A 26475-nucleotide genomic window follows, 5' to 3' on the forward strand; every position below is an offset into this window, starting at 1 on the left:
GTACCTAATATTTTTAGACAACAACATAATTATTAGGCAGAGAGTGTTTCCCACCAAAATGCACCGTGGTTTTGTTAAAGACTTTGACCTTTCTGAAATTCCTGTAACTTGTTACCATCTGGCCCCGGGGCGACTTTCGTGGCAGGGGGCGAGATGTTTACTGCTGCCATGTTTCCAGTAGCCTTACAAGTGGCTCCCGATAAGGCTGCCAGCCGAATGCGTGAGCTGTCAAAGTAAATAACTTTTCCATTTCAAAGAGAGCTATTCCAATTAAGAAAGAAGGAGGGAGCAACAGAAAAAAGAGGGGGAAGCCACAGACATGCAGTGGAGGGAGGGCAGGATGAAGGAAGGGGAGATGGAGGAGGAAGAGTGAGAGAGAGAGCGAAAGTCACTGCAGTCTTGTCAGAGTGAGAAAGAAAAGAGGAGGGGTGGTGTGGAAACAGGAAATCAATTGTTGTGCCAACGTTTTACTTTGGCTTTACTTGCAGCTAAACTGAACCTCAAAGCGTGTGGAGGAGAGATGGAGACCAAAGCTGGACCTCCAGATTAGAGGGAGAAGATCGGGGTCAAGGAGAGTTAGTTTCTCTGCATGACACCAATCAATTTACCAGTAATGAGCAAGGTCAGAGGTCAAGAGGGCACGAGTCATCTGAGAAGTAACATGCTGAGTGTAATCACATTTTGCTGATGATTACAGGGCATTCCAATAAAGCCTGATCCGTGCTCCTAATGAGATTATAATCCTGAAAAGGATTAGTAATTCATAATTTGATGTCATTTCTTTGCATGACAATGACCAATGAATGCACTGAAACTGTTGGAGAATTTTTCTAACGTCGTGGCACTAACAACTACTGTAGTGGAAGATTCTGAAGAGGTGTGTTGAAATTTTGTCCACAAATTAAAAGTTCCACCAAATGCATACCATACATGACTAAATCAAGAAATTGTGAAATGTATCGCATTGCTGTGGCAAAATCCAGGATTAGGTCATTCCTAACATGCGAAGAAGGCTTCATGTGGCCACTCTATCATCCAGCCGTCATGTTAATTATTGATGAGGGTGTCCCGTGACCGAGACTATTGATTGAGCAAATTGCAGCCCCAGTTATTTTACAACCACCATATCATGTGGCCGGAGCTGCTGCGTGCAAATGTGCATTCATCTGCGTGTAAATGTGTACACTGCTGTTTAAAAGTGAATGAAGAGATTCTGTTACAGCTGTCACTGTGTCGATAGCAATAAGATGTTGTGTTATGTCCCTATATCTTGGGGACATAAGCTGTTAATACACTCACACTTCCATAGAACATCCGCGGTTTAAATATTCACCTGTTTTTCGGAAATTTATTTTTGAAGGTGTCTGTGTGTGTTTCTGTGTGTGTGTGATACATATGCTCCTTTTGGTACAGTTGATTTGAATCTAAATCGAAGATGCTTCAGGGAGGAAAATCCTCAACATTTTCTGTTTTCCAATCAATTAAAGTTCTTTTCTTTTTTTTTTTGTCTGGATGATAATCATTTTTGGGGAATTGTGTATCTTATTGTTGGCCTCCCATAATGTGAGGGGGTAAACTGATTAATGTCCCTGCAGTGTGAGTAATACAAGTACACACATGCACATCTTTTAATTAATCACACATACTCAGACATCTGAAGGGGTGCTGTGTTTCCTCTCCTGGGGCTCCCACACACACATACACATACACACTGCTTGTGGTATTGCACTATTCGCTCATGCTCCTGCACACACAGACACACACACACACACATACTGCTGGTGAATGTCAGTGTAACACATCTGGGCTCCCCTCTAGATGAGGAGTTAAGCTCCGGCAAGCCGAATCTGATTTCACCATCAGTCACTTTCAGGGTTGCTTTTTATTCTGGCAGACTCACAGGGAAGAAACAGGACCTTTATTATCATTTTCCAGCAGTTGTGAAAATATTTTTTAGGATTGTGGTCAAGGAAATACAACCTATCACTGCACTGTCGAATGAAAACCTCATACCAGAAGTGCAGCTTTGGTTATTAACTTTTACATTGAGGGTTTATGAGATTCTCTCGGTGCCTGCCGACTTCTGTGGCTGTATAACACATTGAAAAGTATCTTAATATATTTTTACCTTCTGTTTTCCTTACTTTTGTGAAGCGTCGCTTTGCTTGAGCTGTTTACTCGAGTGCAGTATAATGGGCCTCTAATGCTTGGTATTTTTCATAATTTCAAAATACAAGTCACTGGTCATTTTTTTCTGATTAGTTGAAAATTTATACATTTGATTAATCAAACTGGGCATGCTTAATATAGGTATATTTTACCAGTCAAGAAAGTCAAGCTAAGATTTATGCATAAAGTACATTTCCAAAAAAACAAAAAACTGAAAAAAATCACATACTTTTGGCCAAAGTGTGGCACAAGTTATTCAAGGATAAAATACAATTAGATAAAAATGAATTAATACACATCACAAATATTCTGTGGCACAATATAACAGGGTAAAAAGCAATATAATAAAACTGAATAAAGCGAATAGACGATTAGTCCATCACAAAAGGCACCAATTTCTGAAATTGTGATGCCATCCATCCAGCCATCTTCTATTCCTCTTCATCCTGCTCAGGATTGCGGGGCGCTGGAGCCAATTCCCACTTTATTATAGGCCAGGACAGGGTACACCCTGGACAGTTCGCCAGTCCATCACAGGACAAACACACATAGACACTCACATTCACGCCTAGAGGATATTTAGGGGTCACAAATTAATCTCACATGCATGAAAAAAAGAGCACAAAATCTGAAGTGAATTTTCCATTGGGGTAGCATGAGAGATGGCACATAGAAGATTTAAGATTGTGATTATGTCTAGTGCCATTATAAACAGGAATGCCAAATGGATGAACATACTGGTGCAGATTTAAAAGGATATTTCCTATTTTCTCATTAAAGTCTAAATAATTACAATTCATTCAGGTGACTTTTGCTCATAATACACCAATCTCTTGTTTGGATTCATGGAAAAAGAGCACTAGTTACTGTTTCAGCTCAAGTCTTTAATAAATGACATCAAAACACAGCAGAGACTTGCAAAACTTTTTTTTGTTTGTTTTTTTCAGTTCAATCTCATTGGCTTACTGTGAAAACTGCTAAGACTGATATGGAAATATCCTATTTCATCCATATTTTGGCAAATTCTGTGTGATTCCATTGGGCATCACACAGAGCCCAGCGGATTCCTTTATTATCGGCTTTGGTGATCCCGTCCAACCACAGTGGATAGAAGATCTTCGGTTTGGCTCGGGAACTGCAGATATGCTTGGAAATATCCAGGCATGAGAGCAACTGCACATTTTTAGATATCTTGATCAATCTGGTCAAACAAGATCAGTCTGTCCCAGCAAAACCCCAAAACGACACACATGCAATGCAAACATGGCTTGAGAAAAAAAAAATTGAGAACAATGTCACGATACGGTCGCTCAACGAAAACACATCGAGTTGGACTTGAGCCCAGTGTCTCAACTGCTTGGTGAATAAACTGAGGGCATCTTTGTTTGGTGTCATCTTGAACTTAGCGGCACACACGCTCTGCCAAAATTTGTTTACAGCTACAGGGATCCAATGAAGACCCAGTTGGCCTCTAGTTTGAGATTAATTCATTTCAACTTTTCTGTGTTTATTCACAATTCACTTTTATGCTCTGTGTGACATGTCTGCTGAGCCAGCGGTTATCTCACTGCCTCTGTTACCTGATTGGCTCAGGATGCTGGCTGTCAGCTCTAATTTCCTCGCGTGTCTTCCAATCAGGGTGGTCTGTTCTGTGCGTGTCAGCAAGCGTTGTGGTTGCCGTTCTATCAGCGGGATCATATTGGGCTCTTTATACCAGCTTCACAATCTGTTCCGCTCGCACACACGAATGCACACACAGGCATGCACAGGCACATGCTCACTGCGGAGGGGAAGCAGTGGAGTATTTAGTGCAGCGTGGGGACCTTGGTGTGGCAGTGTCAGTGATGGATATGGCAGTGGTATCAGCAGTGTCGGCTTCTGCAGGAGTGTGTTGTCCACCACTGGGATCTGTCAGACCTGTTCTGCTGAGCCTACACATTCTGCTGGCGCCATGCGATTGCTGCTGGCCATTTCTTTAATCTCGCGCGCTTGTGTGTGTGGGTGTGCGTGTGCGTGTGCGTGTGCAACAGTGTCATATGAGAGGAACATGTTTGCCTTAAAAGAAAGGAAAAAAGACCACTCTAATTGTCTTTGGATTTTAATTTGACAAGTGTGGCTAATTAATTGCGGTCCCACTAATCAACACTCGCCTCTTTGTGTGTGGGAAGCTTTTAAGTTAAAGGATATGTTTTAATTGGACATGGATGAGCATGCAGTTTACTTACTGTGTTGAGAGTGCAGGAGGACATGCAAAGTCTCCATGTAAAGGCAACCAAACTCAAACGGTTGATGATTTTTTTCTGTGTGACGACCCCTGCAACACCATGCGGCCCTATTAGTATACCCATACACTTAAACACACACACATACACGTCATATGTGAATTGTTCTAATTCAGTGGACACCCATTCTGTTCAAAAACAAAGTTCTCTGGATGTCAAACTCTAAATCTGATTTACTGCACAGACTCTAGATAAAGTTACAAGAATTCCAGCTTCTGAAAGATGAAAACTAAGCAGCAGCGACAAAAGCAGAGAGGAACTAAATAGGTAGAGAAAGGGAAGAGGAAAAAAAAATAAGAGAGTTTTTTTTTCCCCTACTGATCTCATTTCCCTTCATCTTCCTTCCTACACAAACACACGTATAGTTAGGCATGCAATATACTTTACACAGGTGGAGTGTCACCCTACTCGCGCAGATTGCAACAGATTTGTGGCGAGTAGGAGTTAAAAGAGCTGCTGAGTGCAGATTTAATACCACATATATTTAAAGAGAGCATCCCTTTTATCTGAGGGGACAATTTGCATTATTCATGTTGTGCCTTCTGAGAGCAGAAGAGCGAGAGAGAGGGGAAACGGAGACAAAGACATTTCAGAGAATTATTGTTTTTACCAGCAGCCAATGGATTCTTGTTACATTAACAGCAGATTCACATCCAGTCTCCAGCTTGTGTGTGTGTGTGTGTGTGTGTGTGTGTGTGTGTGTGTGTGTGTGTGTGTGTGTGTGTGTGTGTGTGTGTGTGTGTGTGTGTGTGTGTGTGTGTGTGTGTGTGTGTGTGTGTGTGTGTGTGTGTGTGTGTGTGTGTGTGTGAGCATTGAACACTCCACATTTTTCATTTCTAACTTGCTATCGTTGTAGGTGCTCTGAAAAGGAATGTCACTATTACAAAGCTGTCGGTGTGTCGATGTGCTGGTTCAGCATGAAGTTCATGTATCTGTCTCTGCTCTTTTGTTTGCAGTGTGCAGGGCAGGCTTCTACAAATCTGCCCTCGGGAACTCGGAGTGTTCAAAGTGTCCACCTCACAGCTTCTCGCACCACGAGGGCTCGCTGCACTGTGGCTGTGAGAAAAACTTCTTCCGAGCAGAGGGAGACCCCGCTTCCATGGCCTGCACCAGTAAGTGTGTGTTTACAGCATGGGTGGAATTGACGTCACACGAGGAGTTGAAGATAGCCTGATGTGAAGCAGGTGCTACAATGTGACCGTGATGCTTTGAGTGCTTTCAGATGGTTTCAAATTCTTTTGATGCTGACCCATCTTTACAAAATATCATGTTTGCCCATATTCTAAAATTGACTACATTACTTCCTTAGGAAAATAGTGGAGTAACTAGTTACTGGAAAAAAAGCTATGTTTCTTCCTCGTTTTGTCTTTCCCAGATTTCATGTTTTGCATTTCCTCCTGTGGTCTGGCTTTCTACTCCCTGCCGGCCCACCCTCATGTCTTCTTGACTCCCACTCCTCCCTGTGTTGTCTGATGTGTTTCTCAGTCTGTCCCTGTGTCTTGTCGGTCTGTCTGTGTAGCTCTGTTTGTTTCTGTGCAGTTTTGTTTTCCTGTGTTTGCTTGGATAAAGCATAAGCATTGCTTTAATTTGAAGTTGGCCGTGCATTTGGGATCTCTCTTAAAGCCATGTAACAGTGGGTCAGTTTGATGCAGAGATAAACACTTTTTCAAATGTTGTCCTGCTCCAACACGCACATGATTGCAGTGAGAAGCCTGTTAACAAGCTTTCTGCAGAGCTTTGTGATGACACGTTCATTAAATGTAACTTTGTTGGAAGAACATGTTATTGAAAACATGCCGGTCTGTGGCTTTTGTGAAGCAGGAGTGCCCACCTCTGGTCTTGACTGATTCACTCTTTACGTTTAGCAAAAGTTACATCGGTTAATTGGAAGTCAGAGTTTGGAGCAGACAGGTTATTTTGCTCTGTTTGAGTTTAACTAGCATTGTCAATGAGAGGACGCAGCAACAAAACAGCGAAGGTAAACAACAAAGCTCTCAAAGTGGTAAGCCAACCTTTATTTTGGGCCACCAATACGTCATAGAGAAATACACAATAGAAAGGTGTGTGACAGATTTTGATGACAGTCATTTGGTCCGGGGACTGAGTTTGGAATTCTTATTGTTTCTCTAGGAAAGAGGAAGAAAAAAATATACCGGTAACTGTTGTCATCTATGTCAAACGTAATATGTAAAAAGCTGATGAAAAGTCCAGTTATTGTTACCACACTGTTATTTTCATAATCATAGCCATGTACTAGCTTTTCTCCCGATACCAGTGGTCACAATTTATGGCTATTTTCATGTTTATGTCAATGCCATTTTGCATCTCATTTACAGATCTAAGTGTATTTGAACAATGTAGAGTAATTTTAAACTTGTTTTATTAAAGTAGACAGTTGCCTCCTGAATTTAGAGCTGAAAAGAAGAGTGTTTTGGAAAAATATGGATATGATCATATTTTCAGAAACTGATGGGCTGATTTCTGAAGTTGGGAGTCTGTATAGCATTTAATACATTTTGCATTAACTGCTGAAAAGTTGCCAGATCAGTGTATAATTGGCATGAGAAGTCAGTACGGGTCTTCCTTCTACATGCGTGTGATGTGAGCGAGGGTACGGGTGCTTTGGAGGGACAAAAAGGAATCTCTTTTCCTGTACATCTCAATGGGCTCAACTGTCCACCCTGAGATATGAGGTACCGGCCCGATTGGTGTATAATGCAATCTTTCCATAATATGCACTTTTCAGACTGACAAATAAAAATGGTGGGAAAAAAAGTGTTAACATTCCTGATTTATTCGAAGGTCAAGGTCTTTTACCACCTTCTCCACTCCCTGCATGATTCTTCTTTGTCTCCTTTGAATGCAAATGGTTTACAGATGCCTCCTGCAAGCATTCCAAAATTCATTCCCTCGAAAGTTATAAATCACTGGAATCCCTGATGCGAGATTATAAATACGTCCGTTACTAAAGGGGCTAGGAAGACGAAGAAAAAATAGAGAGGAACAACGAACAGTAGAAATATCAATCAACGCCCACAGTCATAGACAGAATTCTAATTAGAAAGACAGCCATGGCAGGTCCCTGTTGTGATTATCTCAACATCATCTTGTCAACTACGCAATTTTTACCTCGTTGGGAACAGATTGAGTGACGCGAGAGCTGAAAATGAATAGATAAGTTGTTGGAGATAATGATCATGATTATCTCAGGAGAGGGATTTTACTGTTAGTGCCGCGATAGAGGTTGTTTCAAGTTTATTCTGCAAATTTGCAAATGTTGGCAGGTAAGTCCTGAAGGGCAAGGAGGAATTGGAGTAATAAACAGAAACAAAGAGTAAAAGCTTTCAACAATTTTTTTGGGGTGTGTGAAGAAAAGATGATATAACTAATATTTTCAGTTTATAAACTTTATGCTATTCCCACAAGTATTCAGTTTCACCAATTAAAAGTGTGCATTTGCAAATCTTCACTTCCGACAGCGCGAACAAATTAGCACAGAAAATGTACGAAATGTGACGTTAAACCTTGTTTTAGTCAACATGTTGAGCCAAAGACTGTAAATTGCCTTTTCCTGTGATTTATAAATGTTACAGAACATGTGAACCCGTGAAGGGCGGGAGCTTACGTATACAAAACAGAACTAAAAATGGAGGCACTAAAAGTGACTCTGCGGGTTCCGACTGTTTTTGATGAGGCTTTTTATGACCTCAGTTGCATGTATGTCATGCTGCAAAATACACTGGAAACAATCACATACCTCTTAAATGGCATGTGTATTGAATCCAAACATGTTAAGTACCAAAACGTTTGAGTTTTTGCCTGCAGTTGTAGATCACCTCCATGTGTGCCTTGTGAAAGCGGTCGCTGATGCAAACTCGAAATGGAGATGCAGATTTGAAAGATTTAATGGCCAGTGCAGTTTATAATTATACGTGACTATCTTCCTTGGTTTATTTTGTTCCGTAATTGGTTTCGTAAGTGTTTCCTCGATTTACAGATTTTGGTGTTTTAGTCATTTTCCTCACTCAGTAAAACTGTTTTGTAGGTAAACTATTGTTATTGAAGTTCAAAGTCATCCTGGATATGTTGCATTGTAAAAGAAAAAAGTCTTTAAAAGTCCGCAGTTTGGATTTATGAGACTTGTGGATACAATGATCTCATTATCTGATTTTCTTTATGGCTGAATCTCTGGTATATTGTTCTTTTGATTTGTCTCGCACAAACACATAAAAGACTGTAGTGAAGATTGCTGGATGGGAGCTGCACATAGTTTAAGGGTGAAGTAAATTCGTCGAGCAAACTAAACAAAGCTTTTCATCTGAAGACACAATCCAGTAAGCCCATTTCAATCTAACTGCTTCCTTCGCCTCCTCAATTTCCCAGCTGAGTTATTTGGCAGCTTTGTTTTGTCCTCTGTATAATTAGTCATAGAACTTAGACGGGGAATCTGGAAATCTGTCTGTTTCGAGATGTTTGTGTGTTTATACGTCAGCCTTTTAGTGTGGCAGACATGCACTTTTTTCTTTTTTTATTCTAACAGAGGCTTTTCTTTTTTTTTTTTTTACTTACCAATTTGGAGACCTGCATGCAAAAAGAGATACACTGAACCAGTGCGGCAGCCACTGCAGCCCAAACCTCTCCAATAATGCAAAAAACTTCTTGTTTTATTAAAGTATAACTACCTGAAAAAGGTCTTCAACGTGAAAATACCAAAATAGCAAACAAAGCAATCTCTTTCTTCCCCTATCAACAACTAGCCCTAAAAGAGAATAAGTGAGTGAGCCGGTTACCTACATTTCAAACTGAAAAAATGAGGGGAAAAAAGAGGATTCAGACGAAAACGGCTTCTCGTCCTACAGAGAACAGATGGCCACTTTAAAATATTGACACGATCTACAAAGATAATAAACAAGGCCCAGCACAAGGATTTCACTGTCACACGTTGTTAGGAGTGAGAGAATTTGGAGCACCTCTGGTCCAATTCACAGCACATACTTGCCACATTTTGGTCTGGAAGGAAAAACACAAAAGCACACAGTAATGTCAACATGATCCTCAAAGGATGGACTCAATGACGCTGGTCAATCCATCCATATTCTATCCATTTTTATTCAGGGGCACTGAAGCCAATCTCATTTCTCAACAGCAGTGTACACACAGAGAGACATCACATGAACGTCAACTTTTCCTAGGTTGCAAACGTCATCGAAAAGAGCCAAGTTTGTGAATGAGCAAGTAAAATCGAAAAAATGTCATTGAAATTTTCGCTTTATTATTGCCATTAAATCAGTTGGAGATATGAAAAAAACTCAAGTTTATCCCATAAGTTGTGAAACCAACTATGTATTGATATTTGGAAATTGGTTGGCGGGCTTTAAAGAAAACTGATACAGGGTTTGCATGTGGCCGACGGGTCGCCAGTTGCCTGTAAGTGGCTTATCACATAACCTCTTCCTTTATCTCCCCTGACCCTTCTCTCCTTTCTCTGTACCAGGACCTCCTTCAGCTCCCAGAAATGTGATCTCTTCCATCAATGAGACGTCTGTGATCCTGGACTGGAGCTGGCCTGAGGACACCGGAGGTCGCAGGGACCTCACCTTCACTGTCCTCTGCAAACGCTGCCGCGGCGTCGCCGCTAATGGGAGCAACAGTGGCACCCAGCGCTGTGAGCCCTGCAGGAGCAATGTCCGCTTCCTGCCAAGAGCCGCGGGCCTCCACAACACCACGGTGACGGTGGGCGACCTGCTAGCCCACACCAACTACACCTTTGAGATCGAAGCACAGAATGGTGTGTCGGCACTGGCCCCGAAAATGAGACAGTACGCCGCTGTGACCATCACGACCAACCAAGCTGGTGAGTTTGTACGGCCACTGGGTGTATCGAGAGGCTTCCATTTAAATATCAATTCATCGGTCTTCATAGCCGCTTCATCACTGAACAAAGCAGGAACGTTTTTGGATTGAGCCAAAGAGATAGCATTATAATTTCCTCTGGGACAAGGCTAACCACTTTCCCTCCGTGACAACACCACTCCGACAATCAAAACAAAAAAGTCAGCAACTTTGAGCCGTGCTTTTATTTTATATGTCACTCTGCCAGATCATTTCACTGAGTAGTTGTAAATTGTGTTTATATAGATTAAAGTAAAAACCTGAACCCTGTTTCCCAAAAGCATCTTGAGGCTCAGATCACTGCAGAATTGAGTGTTCTTAAGCTTAAGGCGTGTTTCCCAAATGCATTGTAACAGACAAAAGCTCCGAGAAATGAGCATACATTAAGAATACATTAATCCTACTCATTTATAGGGAGCTTATCACATCCAAGGATCATGTGCAAACTGTATAGGCACTTCTACATTATAGATTTCATCCACATTGACTGTTTCAGTTCACTTGAATGTTTTATTATAAAGACGGGTGTTTTGGGATCACTAATAATCCATAAAAATGAGGGGCAATTAGATCAGAACATAAACCGAGACAAACATGTAATTAACCGAGAAGCAACATTGATCAGCTTGTTTCTGTCCTCTCTGTCTCTTATCATCTATTCAAACATGCTCCCAGCCACAAATATGATTTGCAGTGAACTAGCCTATTGATAGTAATCATCCTCGAGGCTCATCAATTAGTCTGGTCTCATCACTGAGCAAGTAATCTGGAGTTTTCATGAATTGCAAACATGCCCACTGACATTTGGCCCAGCTGTGTGTTTGATGAGGTTTTGATTTAAATTCTCCGGAGATCAACTTTATGTACATCTTCACGTCGACAGAGAGGCTGCGTACATTAAGACAGAAACTCTGTCTTCTTATAAATGTTATCCTGCGGTAGATATGATCAGTAATGCGCTTATAATGGGCGGCCATGTATTTTCCGATAGGACTGAGACCTTCAAACTGTCAAACATGCTGTGTGTAGATTCAAATCTAATGCATTCTAATAGAGAATATCCTCTGGGCGATTTAAAAAGTTGATTTGACTGTGAGTAAATCCCTGATCCTATTCATCTGGAAAGTATTTTTTCTGTCTTTTTCAATTCCACCTTATGCATCAACTTGAACCTGGCCCCAAACCATTCGGAGAAGCATCAGCGGTTTGTCGCGTTCGCTAAAACAATCAACAGTTCATATTGTGCTCAGGCTGATTAGGCCGCACTTCTGCTTCTCTGGCTATAGTTGAAGGAAACACTTAATTTTCAGCAATTTATCGGGCAAAGGATTAATAGTAGTCTTCTTCAACACAAACACTTCCAATAAGTCTTTTGTGTCTCTGCAAGTTGTAGCACCATGATGAATCACTTCATGATCTCAGTTGAACGACTCTCATATTCTCGCTGATTGGATCCCCTCTGGCTGTCTTTAATGTTAGATGGGCAAAATGACAATGACGTTCAGGAGTAAGTTAGCCTGAGGGATTGTGTGTCCGGGAGAAGTGGAACTCTGTAAGGCGTGTATAGAAAGCTCAAAAATACTTCCATAATGTCCTTCTCACCCTTCTTCTCCCTCTCCATCTGAATATCCTCATCCTATAATAGACTGGCCTATGGTTTATTGTCCCAAAAACATATGCACTTCAGCCATCAGCTTTGGACATTTACAAGCCCAGACCCAGGCCGCTTTTCTCTTGTTTAACGACGAGGATCAAATATCTTCCTTCTTCGTGAAGGGAAAAAAAAAAATGGAAGGAGAAAAAAAATGTCCTTTAACGGTCTTTTAACGTGAAGATGGGCTCCTAAAACTCCCATGAATCTTTTTATACCGATATCTCTCCACACTTCTATTGCATAGAAGAGTGAAATAGGCAAAAAAAAAGAAAAGTAGTGCAGCAAAATTCCAAAGGGTAACATAAATCTGGCTGCAGGAGAAAGTGCCTAACCTCAGAAATCCCAAACTCTAGCAAGGAATGTACAAAGGTCTCACTCTGGTTCCTTAACTCATTTATCCTTTCTTTTCCCCCCTTCTCTTTGCTGATCTGAAGCACAATTTGCTTTTGTATTTGGTAATTGTTTTATAGTGCCAGTTCAGTATTTCCCCAGTCAATCATTGTACTTCACTCTGGTCTTGCTTTCCATGTATCTTTGTGTCTGGACACTGAGTCTTTTTTCCTTCAACCTGTCTCTTTCCAAAATTGACCCACACCCATCAATTCTCCTCATATTTACGAGTTCCTCTTCCTCTCGGTATAGCTTTCTTCTTCCAAATGTTGAAGGATGATTTAGCTCTTGGAAGGTTGTTTTTGACCAGAGTGAACAGATGGGAGTTTCTTTCATAAGCTGTCATACAGCAAGGTCAGACTCCATCACATCAGTGATGATAGGCAGATGGCAACAGATTTGAATTTAGAGTGGTCTGAGCAGGTATACCTGGAAGGTTAATGCATTTAGACTTTTAATGCTTCAAGACCTTCACTTGTTTTTGATTTAAATCCAGATATAGGATATCCATTTCTCCCTTTCCTTCTCGTACCAGTTTACATCAGTTTGTGTTTAGTAGCATCGATATGCCAGTGGGGGGAATTTACTTTGAGAAAGAATCGAAACCAGCAGTTAATAAAAGGTAAAGTGGTGCCTCAGGTGGTATGACAGCACATAAGAATACCCTCAGACTTGGGTGTGCTCCTCATTGACAAAACAGGAGATTATAGCGGTAAACCTAGTAATTTCTTGACTTAGACCTCTGTTTTGCTGTGCTGAGATTACTGGTGGTGGCACGCCGGAGCAGTGATTAGCACTGTTGCCCCACAACAAAGAAAAGCTACGTGAGGTCAGTTATCTGCCTTTCTGTGTCAGTCCTGCGTGAACATGTGCAACCGTTGACCATGTTGGATAGGCGGCCTATTCTGAGTAAAATGGGAATGAAGGTTGCATTGATGAAATAAAAATGTTCATGTTATTGAAGGAACATTCATACCAGCAGAGGTTTGATTATCAATTATCTAGTGACAAAGAAAAATATTGTAATTGTTTTGCATTTGTCCCTTCATCATAATGTGACACCTGTTCATTCAAACAAGCATCACTGCATGCCATATTGTTTGTTTCTTTGTGAAGGTCATGATGTACTTACTCCGTGAAAGACTGATTTCCCTGAATGAGACGAGTGTTTACACAGTATAACTTTCATTATGTAGGATGATAAATTGAATGGATGCAGTTCGAAGAGTGCAAACTAAACAACTGGATACACATCCAACATGCACAGTGTAAAGACAAACACACTCAATCGAGACACTATGTAAACTGTCTTAAGCAGAACCTGTCAAGAGAACGGCCTATGCAAATGTGACAGGTTGTTTGTACACACATTGCATATATAGACAGACATCTACTGTGTTTGCCCTGTGTTGCCACAGCTGGACTGTATCATAAGTGACAGAGGACAGGCATGACCTCTTTTAAGTGACAAACTGGAGATGAGTTGTAAATATAGATTTTTTTTGTGTGAGTGTCAGTGTGTATTCTGCCACATGACTGAATTGAGGACCCAGATAACATTTTTAATGCAGAAAAAACACAGAATAGATGAAAAACACACAAATTTTAATTAAAGGATGCTCTACGTGAAAGAGCCAAACAAGTTTAACAAATCTGACTCTTCTGTTAGTAACCATTATAATCTTTGCATTATAATGGGATCAGGGGGATTTTTGCCACTATCTGGAAAATATATTAGGTTTGAAGGGGGCTTATCAACATTAAGAGGCCTGTGCGTGCTCAGAATATTGAGAACCCTCTTAATGTCACAGTGATCATCACAAGAGATGGGTCTTAGTCTTTCCCATATCATAGATTTCCCCTCATACAAACACCCGACTTCCCACTGTGCCCACCGTCAGCATGCTACACACTCCCAGCCCCCTCACTCCACAACAAATATCTCAGGCTGCAGCTGCACATTCTCCATCAGCCCTCAGAGTTTACAAGGATTAGGTATGTCAGTGCACTCGCCCCACCCGTCTGTACACTTTCTCTCAAAGACACACACACACGCATGCACACACGCACGCACGCACACACACACACACACACACACACACACACACACACACACACACACACACACACACACACACACACACACACACACACACACACACACACACACACACTGAGATGCCAAAGCTGTTAAAAGCTGGATTAAGTGTTTCCCTGGGAAGAAGCAGTGTGTCCTGGCTGTGCTGTCAAGGTGCTGTCAGATAGCTCTCCTCCTCTCGCCTCCTTTTGCCCTCCACTTGTTGTCATAACTATGCTAACAACAGAGCAACTGTGATCCGCATATTGAGGAGGTGAGCATGCAAGTGTGGTTGAACTCGGCCAGGTGGGTTTGGATGGAGGAAACACAGGCACAGGCCATTTAAATAAACACCTTTCTGCTTTATCATTGATATGATGAGGAAGTGATGTAGTTGTTAGCGCACTGCCATCGCTTTAAGAACCAACCCGGTGGAAGCCCAGGTTTGAAGCTTTTTTCTGTGTGGAGTTTGCATGTTCTCTCTGAGCATGTGTGTGTTTTGGTCTGATAAGCCAGTTTCCTCCCACAGTCCAAAAACAAGCATTTGAAGTTAATTGGTGACTCCACATTGCCAGTAGGTGGGAACTTGAGGGTGTGTGATTGTGTTTATCCTGTGAGGTACTGGTAACCTGTTCACAATGTACACTTCATTTAGCCATAGGCGGCTACGATCGGCTCTAGCCCCTCATGAGCCTCAGTTAGATGAAGTGCTTTAGAAGACGGATGGATGATGATGAAATTTTTACATTTGAGAAATAGTTTTCACCCAATGAACATCTGTTCTTCATTTAATACTGTTGTACCGCCACCAGTAATCTATCACTACCAAGAGTGTCAGTATTGTATGGGGCACTTAAATATGTTTTAAGAGCTGCTTCATTTACCTCAATACGCAATCGAATGACACAGAAAGGCAGTTTTTAAGACCATTACAGGCTTTTTACGCAGTATTAGTTTTACAGTTACGCCTCAGACAGAAACAGAGAGTGACAGCAAATTAAGTGTTCGGCAATAGACATGCAGAGAAAGATAGAAAAGGAAGCACCAAGAAGGGAAACAGAGGAGGAGAGGAACTCGAAAGCTCCCTCCGAGCGACCCAGACACAGTAAATCATTACCACCATAAACCACAGAGCCAATAAAAAGCACAGCCTCACCCCGCTATCAGAACCAGAGGGAGAGGCGGAGAGGAGGAGCAGGGGATACAGAAACAGATTCTCCCCATCTGGATTCATTACGGGAGAAAAAAAAATAACTTCCCGCGGAAACACACAGCAGTATATGTGCGCACACTCAGACACATTCTGCAGCCATATAATCTCAATCAAGAAAGGCTTGAACATTTCAAAGACAAACATGTTTTTTCCTGTGGTCTAATAAAATTAAAAGTCGATGCCTCAGATGCCGGGCTGGCCCCGGAGCTGCCTGGCAATTAGAGAGCAGTAAAAAAGGGAAACGAGAAAAGGAGTGTAGAGAAAGACACAGAACGGGGAGGGGTGCAAGGCTTGATAGAAGGAGTGATGTGCTGAATTACTAGATTGGGACCATGTGAACACCCCGAGGCAAGGCGATGCATGGGTAGAGGATTGGCAAGGAGGACTGGAGAGGGAGAATAGCAACAAACCAAAAGGCATGGGCACGGCGAAGAGACAAAGGGACGTGGATGGTTTATGGGATCTCAAATAGAAAACATAACAAGCCTTTCTAAAATATAATGGAACAATAGACAGGACAAAAAAAGGACAAACTTCTTTACTCTGGTGAGAAATTTCCTTCCTGCAGTTTAAGCAAGGTCTTGTCTTTTTGCGTGTAAAACTTGAATGAAGAGGCGGTTTGTATTTAAGTGGCAACCAGGCATAGCTTTGTCGATCTATATTGTGACGAAACTATACTGATTTCACCGAGATGCTGTCTCATTTTAAAACCAATCTTTTTCATAATGATGTATGTATTGAAGCTTTCACTGCATTATCTCTGTATTGGAAAACCTTAAAAAAAAAAAACGGAACTGCTCATGTTCCGAGTGTTCTCATTCCTATAGTATCCTGAGCTTGAACGGTATCGCATCAAGATTTATGAAACCCAAGATCAAAGCTACTTTGGTTTGCATTTATACCCATCTGTTTCATGGAAAAGCTATAGGTCACAGAGAAAAATGTATTCTGTTGGCCCTGGATTCACTGGTTAGCACTAAATTGTCATTTCACACAGCCAGCAAAGTTTTATTTTACTCAACAAAGATTCTGAGAGAGAGAGAGAGAGAGAGAGAGAGAGAGAGAGAGAGAGAGAGAGAGAGAGAGAGAGAGAGAGAGAGAGAGAGAGAGAGAGAGAGAGAGAGAGAGAGAGAGAGAGAGAGAGAGAGAGAGAGAGAGAGAGAGAGAGAGAGAGAGAGAGAGAGAGAGAGAGAGAGAGAGAGAGAGAGAGCACAATTGCTCGCCTGTTTCTCTGTTCGCCCTTTGATGGACAGGTGACATGTCCATTGTGTATCGTACCAGCGTCAGCTGGGATCTACTCCAGCCTCCACAATCCTGGTTTGAATAAAGTGGGTATAGAATATGGAAAATTGTGATATGTTAGTTCAGGATAGATTTATGGAAACTGTCGAGTGGATTTCTATTAGTTTTAGTGGGGTCAGGCTGGGTCAGCTGGCCTTCACACTGTCTACTGTAGTGCCTGCACAGGGTTTGGATGTCTGAATCTGCCTGAGTGTCGGTGGGATTTCTGCGTACGTGTACGCAAAACAAAGTGAATTAGGTCTACAGGAACCATAGACAATTGCCAGGATTCAACACCGGGGACTGAACTTCCAGTGAACCTTACTCTAAAGGAACTTCCTCTCTCTTTCTCCATCTCTCTGTGTCTCCCTGTCCCTCCTGTCCAGCTCCGTCTCCAGTGACCGTAATCAGGAAGGAGAAGACATCTCGAAACAGTGTCTCACTATCCTGGCAGGAGCCAGAGAGACCCAATGGTATCATCCTCGACTACGAGATCAAATACTACGAAAAGGTAGGAAGATGAGAAAACTGATGCATCATTATTCAGTCTGGTGAAAACAAGGATGCAACCATAATAAGGAAATCTTTTTCTCTGTGAAGTTGGTGAGAGGTCGATGTGCTGTTTTCCAACATATCCATACTACCTATGTCATCTATAAATGCAGAAAAGTGGATGATGATTTAAATAGTTGGTACTGTTTTATTTCTCTTTGGAGGATAGACTGAAACTCACACTTCCACATTTGAGGCCCACACATCAATCCAGTCTTTTCCGAGCAGAGACAACTGAAAGCATTGCAGACTTTCTCTGATCCAAAAACACTAGATTTCCATGCACATTTGAAGGTTATAAAACGATTAAATGATGCAACCTAACCGTAACCTTTCTGTACTTTTCCAATGTTATTAGATTGACTGGATACAATTTCCATAATTCTCTTATTTTTGTTGGATTATGCTGCTATGGAAAAGAAAAAAATTCACCAACAGCATGCAGAATACATGTAGGTGTGGCCACAGCGTTGTTTCCAGATATTTGTGCAAGGCTCAGTTAAATGCTAATATCTGCATTACAATAATAATTTCATATTATTGTATTGCTTTATTGATCCCCTTGGAAAGATTTTCTTTGAATTTAGCTCATTCAAGTCAAAGTTTCATGTAGTAGGAGCAGTGGGCTGTCACAGCTGATAAAGATCAAACCCGTCAACCTCAGAACACAGGTTTAACTAATAAACTAATCATACTTTATCATTCCCCTTGGGGAAATTCCTTTTTTTCTGCACTGACCAATCCTATTTCGAGGACGGGGTCTTGCTCAGGAAGCCACAGTGGTGACGCATCAGCTGTGGGATTCAAACCTGTAAACCCACAATCCCAAGTACACTTCTCGAATCTCCATGTCACCACACAAGGCCTAGAAAAAGTTATCCTAAAAAGTTAATGTTAGTTTTTTCTTTACATTGCTGTATAGTTTTGTGAAAGAATATTCTCAATTTACACAATATTTGGCTTTTAATGAGTCACACTACATTAGTTTGCTAATGGTTATCTCACAAATAGAAAAGTTGTTTTGTTTTGTAACACGTCTGAATCTATGTATGTCTTCCATTGAACACTTTCTACTTGTTTGTCTTTCTCTCGCCCATCTACCCCTTCCTTTTACTCCTCGCCGCCTTCTCTTTCGCTTACCTCTCATCTCCCTTCTCCATCTTCCCTCCTTTCTCTCATGCTGTCCTCCTCTCCAGTGTGCTCCTTAATGGAGACAAGTTTTATGGCAGACAGTAAATGCATCTGTGGGGTCCCTCATTCCTCTGTGAGGGAAATTAGTGCAGAACGAATTACATTGGCTTTCAGCATCAATGCTGTGCTATGGGTGACATTTGATGGTGAAATTAGCCATGGATGCAAGTTTAATCACTCTGGCAGATTCAGTGTGTGTGTGCGTGTCTGTGTGTGTGTGTGCATGCGTGTGTGCGTGCGTGTGTGTGTATATGTATATGCGCATTGCAGATCAGTTTGCTTGAATGCCAACAGTGGCCCCTAATCTCTTGATTAGTAGGCTGACAGAAGCTGTTTCCTCTCTAAACTCTGGTCTCTGTTCAGCCATCCTTACCTAAGATTTTAAAGCAAGGCTGCAGAAGAGTGTGAGGGAAAGTTAATGGGTGATACTAGGTCAGAGCAGCACTGTAGGACTAATACTTAACTGTGCTTGTCCAATCACACACACTTGCTCACTCATCATAAATCCATATTCCACAACATTGGGACACTGGGATGTTATCAGGGTGAAGACATAAGAAGACATTTTCTCATGAAAAACCTCTGGTCTTTGGTCATCACAATGGAGACTCACTCACAGACACACACACATACAAACTAATCAAGTTCCCAGAGGATTCTCCTCAACAGTCATATATACCCCGGGATTTTAAGCCCCGTACAAAAGGCTCTTCCATGCAGAAGGGTAAAATTGGACAACCCGAACAGACCCCCACCTCGATAACAATGCGCGATAAAGGCCTTTTCGTGTGGCAGGCAGAGAGACGCCGGAGGCATCCGGCGTGCCAAGGATCAAGGCCACAGGAGGACAAACGTTGGAGCATGAATTCTGCACACCAAGACCACACCGTGACTCACTTTGGAAATAGAAAAGAAGCCTTGAGAGGCGCATACACAGACATTCACGGATGTAATTGCATATAGGCATAAACACGCTGCTAAAAGAGAAGACAAAAGCAGACTGAAACAGATTAAAAAGGGAATACTTTGTACTAACACTTCAAATTTGTATCGTCAGCTAAACGTCCTGCTTTGCTGTGGTGTTCACTGTCTGTGTTTACACCAGCTTAAAACAGACATCCACGATGTAGACAGTCTTGTAATCAGATAGCAATGTAAGCACTGAGTCCAGTCTGGCTTATGTCACTATCGAAAATGTAAGCTTTTATTAACAACCACAGAACATTAGTCAGGGCTAAATACCAATAAATGGAATCCTCAGTGGACCAATACGTTCTGAGAGTCAAGACATTTGGCAACAAGCAACGTTTTACAATTACAGGTATGCTGTTTTGTAAAAGAAGCAACACAAGGGAGCATTTTAGGAGGACCTAATAAAAGGTGAAATATTTCATCAATAGAATTTAAATAAACATTGCCTTCTCTGCAGGGAGCTTAACTAGAGGCAGAACAGAAATATTATTTGTCACAAGTCATTTGGCCTCTTAATGTGGCGCTGTAAATCCTCAGTGCTTATTAGCCTTCTCATGTTTAAGTAACACAGTTTTTCTTTTCTTTTTTTTTTGTTTTACATATCCTGCCAACTTATAATGAAGAACAACCCTTGAAATGATCATTTGTGCAAAAGTGTTTCAATGCTGTGCAGCAGCTGTTGTGTCTAACGTAACAAATAAGACTTGTGAAAGCAACAGTGTGCAAGGCAAATGTGTCTTTTTGTTCTCCTTTCTGCAAAGCCACATGGGAGGAAGACTCCCTTGTAAACAAGAATTGTTGGATTTTCATTGTTAATTCTTTTAATTGAAAGAAGCATGGACTTGAGAGTGCTACTAGCCAATGAACAGAATTAATTGAAAATACAAACATCGTGCTGCAGAATTGAAACTACTGCCAGGCAAGCTCTCAGGAAATGAATAAATTTAGTGTTGTGTCAGTGAGTTTTACACTGTTTGTTCTCAGTCAGTCTTTCCTGACTTGGGCTCTGTGCTGTAGATCATGGAGGCGCCTGCACTTTAGTTTGCTCCGAGGTCGTCAAAGTTAGATTTTCAAAGAAAACCATATTAAGGTGCCGTTTAGGTGACAATGTTTCGAGTGAAAACGCCACATTTTTGCATTTTTGTTCTGTTTCAAGTTTTGCGTTTACATGGCAATGGTTTGAAAACAGTGTTCATTTACATGGAAACAGCAGAAACGCTGTAAATTACGTAATTTTCATTTGGGGCCCACTAGTGAATGCTGGTCATAAGTAATGAAAAACAGCCACAGATGCACACAGATAACTGTTCGCTGTAAACATTGACACTTCTTTAAACTGTCTTTCTTTGTCATTTTAGGGACCACTCAGTATCGATCGTTTGTAAGAAATAACGTGTCTCCACATGTGATTCAGATGATGATGGATTAAATCTACACTTCATCGGAGAAGCGCTGTTAAATTTAAAAGTGAACGGCACACAACACTTTGATTGTTATGAAAGAAACCTTCCCGCGCATACACAGAACTATTTACTGCGGCAGTGGTGCGCATGCGTAATCGTAGCGTTTCAGAAAAGTTGCGTTTCCCCCCATTTAGATGGAGTCAGAGCGTTTTTGAAAGGTTCAAACCTCCTGAGCCGTTTTCAAAATGTCATTTTGAGTGACTCCAAGCATCGTTGTCAAGTAAACAGACCCCCAAATCGCAATGCAAGTTTTGCATTTTTACTTGAAAACGTTGTGTAAACAAGGCTTAAGACACACTCTAATATCAAGAGCAGACCTGGGAAGTTCCCGGTTGCTTTTTTAATGAAAGCCCCGTTTGATATGTGGGTGAGAGTTGGTGTGTCCACCAGGGTTTGGCTTCATGGGAAAGGTTTGCAAATCAGACATTAAAGCAGGGATCTAACATATTTCAGAAAGGAATTAACACCAATGCGTACTACTTATACTGGTTCATTTCCGATTGAATGAACTTATATCAGGACTAAACAGCCTAACATTTTTTGTAAATGTATAAAAACTAGCCTTTCTTTTTTTCCTTCAACCGTACCCACATTTCTCTTACCAGAGCATCACCATATCACAGTGAGAAAATCAATTCTCAAGTGTCTAACATGAGCTGTTTATTTCCTATCCCCATATATGGGAACGCTTCAGGAAGGTTTGGTGATGGTCTCGGGAATTCCCAACCAGAAGGATTCCCAGAAGTAGAAGCGACGTGCCTCATCTTTTGGAAACCCCAGGCTAGCTGGACAACGTTCCCGTCAGTTTAACCATCCGAAGGGCGCTCTGCAGTAGATAAAGATTTGCCAAGAGCACTTTGTGAAAATAGAATTTGTGGGAATACACTTTGCTGATTATTTTTGCATGTTTTATCACCATAATCTAAAGAGCTGAGAGAGACAGAACTTCAAATCCGCTTTAATTTAGGCTGTTTATTTAGTCTTTGACGAAAGGAATGCTGGCCGAAACTCTGTATTTACAAGACTGCTGCTGTTGGTCTCCTGTTTTGGGGTCTGCATCCATTCGCATTTGTGCGCTCGCGCACGCGCGCGCGCGCGCGCGTGTGTGTGTGTGTGTGTGTGTGTGTGTGTGTTTTCTGTGCTTAACAAACTATAATTTGCTGCAGCTTTGTTTACACTATCAAAGCTTAGCACAGCAAAGAGGCCATATTAAGTTCCACCAGAGCTCTGCAGACGGACGAACGGACACACACACACACGCACACACACACACACACACACACACACACACACACACACACAGCACAGATAATTAGATAGTTAATGACTTTGTAACTGGCAATGTTACGTTTTGCACAGAAGAGGTGTGTGTGTGTGTGTGTGTGTGTGTGTGTGTGTGTGTGTGTGTGTGTGTGTGTGTGTGTGTGTGTGTGTGTGTGTGTGTGTGTGTGTGTGTGTGTGTGTGTGTGTGTGTTTGTGCGTATGTGACCTCACTGTCTTTCTCTGTGTGAGTATCTGTATTTTCACTACACACACACACACACACACGAACACAAAGGTGCTTGTGCTACACCTGTGAGCGATTTTCAGGGATCACATGCTGTCCTGAGCACTGAACAGTGACAAGCTGCGAGAGATTTATAGCCGCGATGAAGAGTTGTCCCTGTGCAGGTCTGGCGTATCAGTTTCCTCCTCACACACATCCCAGTTCAAAAAGCTTTGTGCGCCATAAAACTCTGATCCACTCCATTAGTGGGCGTGAAGTTTCTCTTGGACCCTGACGGTGTGTGTCAGTGGATGATGCCATTGCCTGTTCAAATGAGGGCCTGTTAATAGCCTCCTCTATAAACGCAGGATTTGACAGTGCCTGGACAAGGTTTGGCCTTGAATGAGTTTTATGAGCTTGGCTACGTTGTGAAACATGTAGCTCATTTTCAGGATTGTTGAAGCCATCTCTAATAGGTTGTCATTAAGATTTAGGTTTGGCCTTGTCCTATTTTCCCTCAGTTTGAGTTAGATTCATAGCGTAGGATTCCGTCAGTATTGATATGTATTGACGGTAATGAAAGTTTTTTTTTATACTGAACACGGCTGGACTTTTTATCAGGCAGAGACATGCTGACATTCAGTGATAATTCCCTTTTTGTGTTGACATTGCAAAGTGAAAATTATATTTCATCAGTTTATTGACTCTCATTGCTGCATAAACTCCCAATTTCTGTATGAAAACAATAAAATAAAGATAATATGGAATTGTTCTGTGTAAGACTTACTGTATGTCTGTCTTTTCTCCTCTTCCTCCGCCCACACTGCCCTGTCTTCTTTTCCTGGCTCTTTTTATACCTTTCCACATCTGGAAACAATGTGCTGAATGCAGGCCGAGTGTGTAAATCCTCCTGTTGTTTTATCAGTTCAGATCAGTAGGAGAGAAGTCATAAAATATAACGGGCATAATTCATCAGACAGTGGAGAAAGCTGCCAAGCTGTCTGGGGCATTTGTGTGCATGAATGCCGGAATAGGAATGTGCATGAAAATGGACATGCTCGTGGTGTATACAGTGTTTTATTATCCATGTGGTGTAACCATGTCGAACAGTTCCAACCAACGCTAAATAAATACATTCTCATGAATGAGGGTTTTTTTATTTTTTTATTATTATTCTAATGTCAGATGTCGGACTGGCATTTCCTTCCCTCCTTGGTAACCCTGCCATCTTGTTTCTTTGTCCTCCTTGTCTTACAGGAAGAGCAGGAGACCAGCTACACCATCCTCCGTGCTCGAGGTTGTAATGTGACCCTGAATGGTCTGAAGTCAAATACTGCCTACCTGCTGCAGATCAGAGCTCGCACTGCGGCTGGTTATGGTGCCAGCAGTCCTACTTTCCAGTTTGAGACCAGCCCTGACTGTAAGCAGAACACACGCTGGAGGCTTTTTGCTTTATGTCTTTACATACATACAGGCACAGATTTCAAAATGTAACCTTTCCGGTACAATAAATAATACATAATGAACAAATACAGCTGACATGACTATCCACAGCTGGTGAAATGTTGTGTTTGGTTTTGTAATCTCAGCAAAGTCACCATTGCTCATTAGATGTTGCTCTCCGTCTTTTAGCAGCCTTCTCGATCTCCAGTGAGAGCAGCCAAGTTGTTCTGATTGCCATTTCAGCCGCCGTGGCCATCATCCTGCTCACTGTGCTGCTCTACGTACTCATCGGCAGGTTTGTGCAACGCTCGTTTTGGAAATGTCAGCCGGATCATGGTCATCGTCTCTTAATGATGTCCATTCACTCTCCTTCCTCAGAGGTCACTGACAGTTGATTTGGATGAGAGATTAGGCACATTTAACCATTAGCTAAATGAATTCTAAGAATAATGTTTCCATAAGCTGTATCGACACATCATAAGACTTAGTATTCCCCTTATGGCTCATAGGAACTTACACACACAGACGCAGCTCTTGCTATTCTCCGGGCCGGGTCTGTGGGTGAAGTCTTACTGGGAGATGTGGCACCACTTCTGATCTTCCTCTGTTTGGATTGGCAGGTTTTGTTGCCGCAGCAAATCCAAACATCCTGATGAGAAAAGACTCCACTTTGGAAACGGCCACTGTAAGTACCAGACTCTGTTTCCGTCCTACTTTAATCTGTCTTTTCGTCACTTTGCTTTTTCCTCAGAGTGAATCAAAGTAGGTAGCGTCACTGTGGATAGTTTAAGGGTTCGTTTGGACAGGCGTGGCTTGTCCAGAGCTTTTTTCACATGTTTGACCGACAGTGGTTGTTTTGGAGCAGATGTTTCCAAGCTGGAAGTGGCTTCCGTCTTCACTTTGGTTTGTTTGGTCATATGAGAAGACAATAATCAAAACAAGTGGTTTGAGAAAGAGGATTCTTGGCCTTTATACAAACCAGCCCTGAAAGAGGAATTCATAATTGAAACAAGTTTTATCCTGACAATTGCAGGAAGATGTTAAAATTGCCTCTTACCCTCCACTCGTTCCGACGAAGATCATTTCTTTTGACTTTTTTCCTTTTTTTTATTCACAATTAAATCATTTTTGTATAGTTTTAAATCAAGCTGAAGCTCGATTACAGTACTATTCCCTATATGGACTTCTTCTTGTTTGTCTTATCTGCTTAAAATCGTTATTTATTTGCAATAGTTCTACCTTCAACCTTGACCCAGGCATCAGCTTCAGAACTCCTGAGCAACATGTGCCTGGTGCTCATTGAATAGTTAGAATGGGTCAGATGTGGAGCATAAATTCTGGCATGCAGGGAACACTAAACTGCAGCTGTATTGCATAAAGGGCAGCACTTTTTTTTTTATCTAACCTAACCCATATCTGATATTATCTTCCTTTAAGTTGCTGCTTTTTTAAATCATTGATCTGGCATTTGACTACAAGTGTTAGACTCTCTTAAGTCATCGTCTTTTCAGTAGTGGCTACTATTTAAAAGGGAACAAAGGAAGACCTGCTGTGTGAAATACAGTAAAATGTTTTTTTAAAAAATGAACTCTTATTTTTTTAGACTTTGTATCTCTGTACTTGTTTATTTGATCTAATTTCATTCATCATCTTAAAAGAGATGTCGCATAGTGTCTTGTTCTGTAAGATCAGCTGCAGATTGATAACGCGAGTCGAAGTGGCTTCCGTTACGAGAGTTACTTAAACACATGACAACAGTTTCACTCAGAGGCTTGTCTTCTTTTTTACAGTCTTAAAAAAATGTAACTGTTATTCCAGTACATGATTTACTGTATCGGGGGCTACTGCTGATAGCTCATCATGACCTGTGCCTTTCGAGAAATTCTTCACTGAAATCTAATTAGTGAGTCACTCGGGACTATATCATCTTCAAAGTTTTGGTTTTTACTGTGCAGCCATTTATCATCCACACTTGCTTATACAGTTTACAATCACACATTCAGAGGTCAAGAGGGCGCTGTGAAACACTGGGGGAGGCAGAGACTTTTCAAATGGTGATTAAATGATGCAACTTTCTCCCTGCTATTGTAGTGCGTTTACCGGGAATCCGGACCTACGTGGACCCCCACACATATGAGGACCCCAGCCAGGCTGTGCATGAATTCGCCAAGGAGCTGGATGCCTCCTGTATTGCCATTGATAAAGTTGTAGGAGCAGGTAAGACCAGACACCCAGGTGCAACTTTTTTTTGCTGTATCAGACTTTTGAAACTTACTTTAAATTTATAGCAATGACATTACTGGAGAGTCACAAGATGGGGAAAAAAAATATGCTTATATTGCATCACCGTCGTATCAAATCTACATTCTCTGACTTTGTCACACCTTCATGCTCTGTTTGAAAGACAAAG

General features: G+C 41.5%; 1 protein-coding gene across 2 annotated transcripts in view; it reads left to right on the forward strand.

Annotated features, from left to right (window-relative positions):
- epha3 (eph receptor A3) overlaps positions 1-26475 on the forward strand; it is a 96970-nt gene that overhangs the window by 42321 nt on the left and 28174 nt on the right. For both annotated transcript variants that reach the window (XM_080478238.1, XM_080478239.1), the window contains exons 4-10: positions 5408-5563; positions 9946-10305; positions 17345-17469; positions 23880-24042; positions 24255-24360; positions 24686-24750; positions 26157-26282. In XM_080478238.1, the coding sequence (XP_080334364.1) occupies positions 5408-5563; positions 9946-10305; positions 17345-17469; positions 23880-24042; positions 24255-24360; positions 24686-24750; positions 26157-26282 (1101 nt within the window). The remainder of the gene's footprint in view (positions 1-5407; positions 5564-9945; positions 10306-17344; positions 17470-23879; positions 24043-24254; positions 24361-24685; positions 24751-26156; positions 26283-26475) is intronic.

Source organism: Lipophrys pholis (assembly GCF_963383615.2).
Source record: "Lipophrys pholis genome assembly, chromosome: 13".
NCBI classification, from domain to species: Eukaryota; Metazoa; Chordata; class Actinopteri; order Blenniiformes; family Blenniidae; genus Lipophrys; species Lipophrys pholis.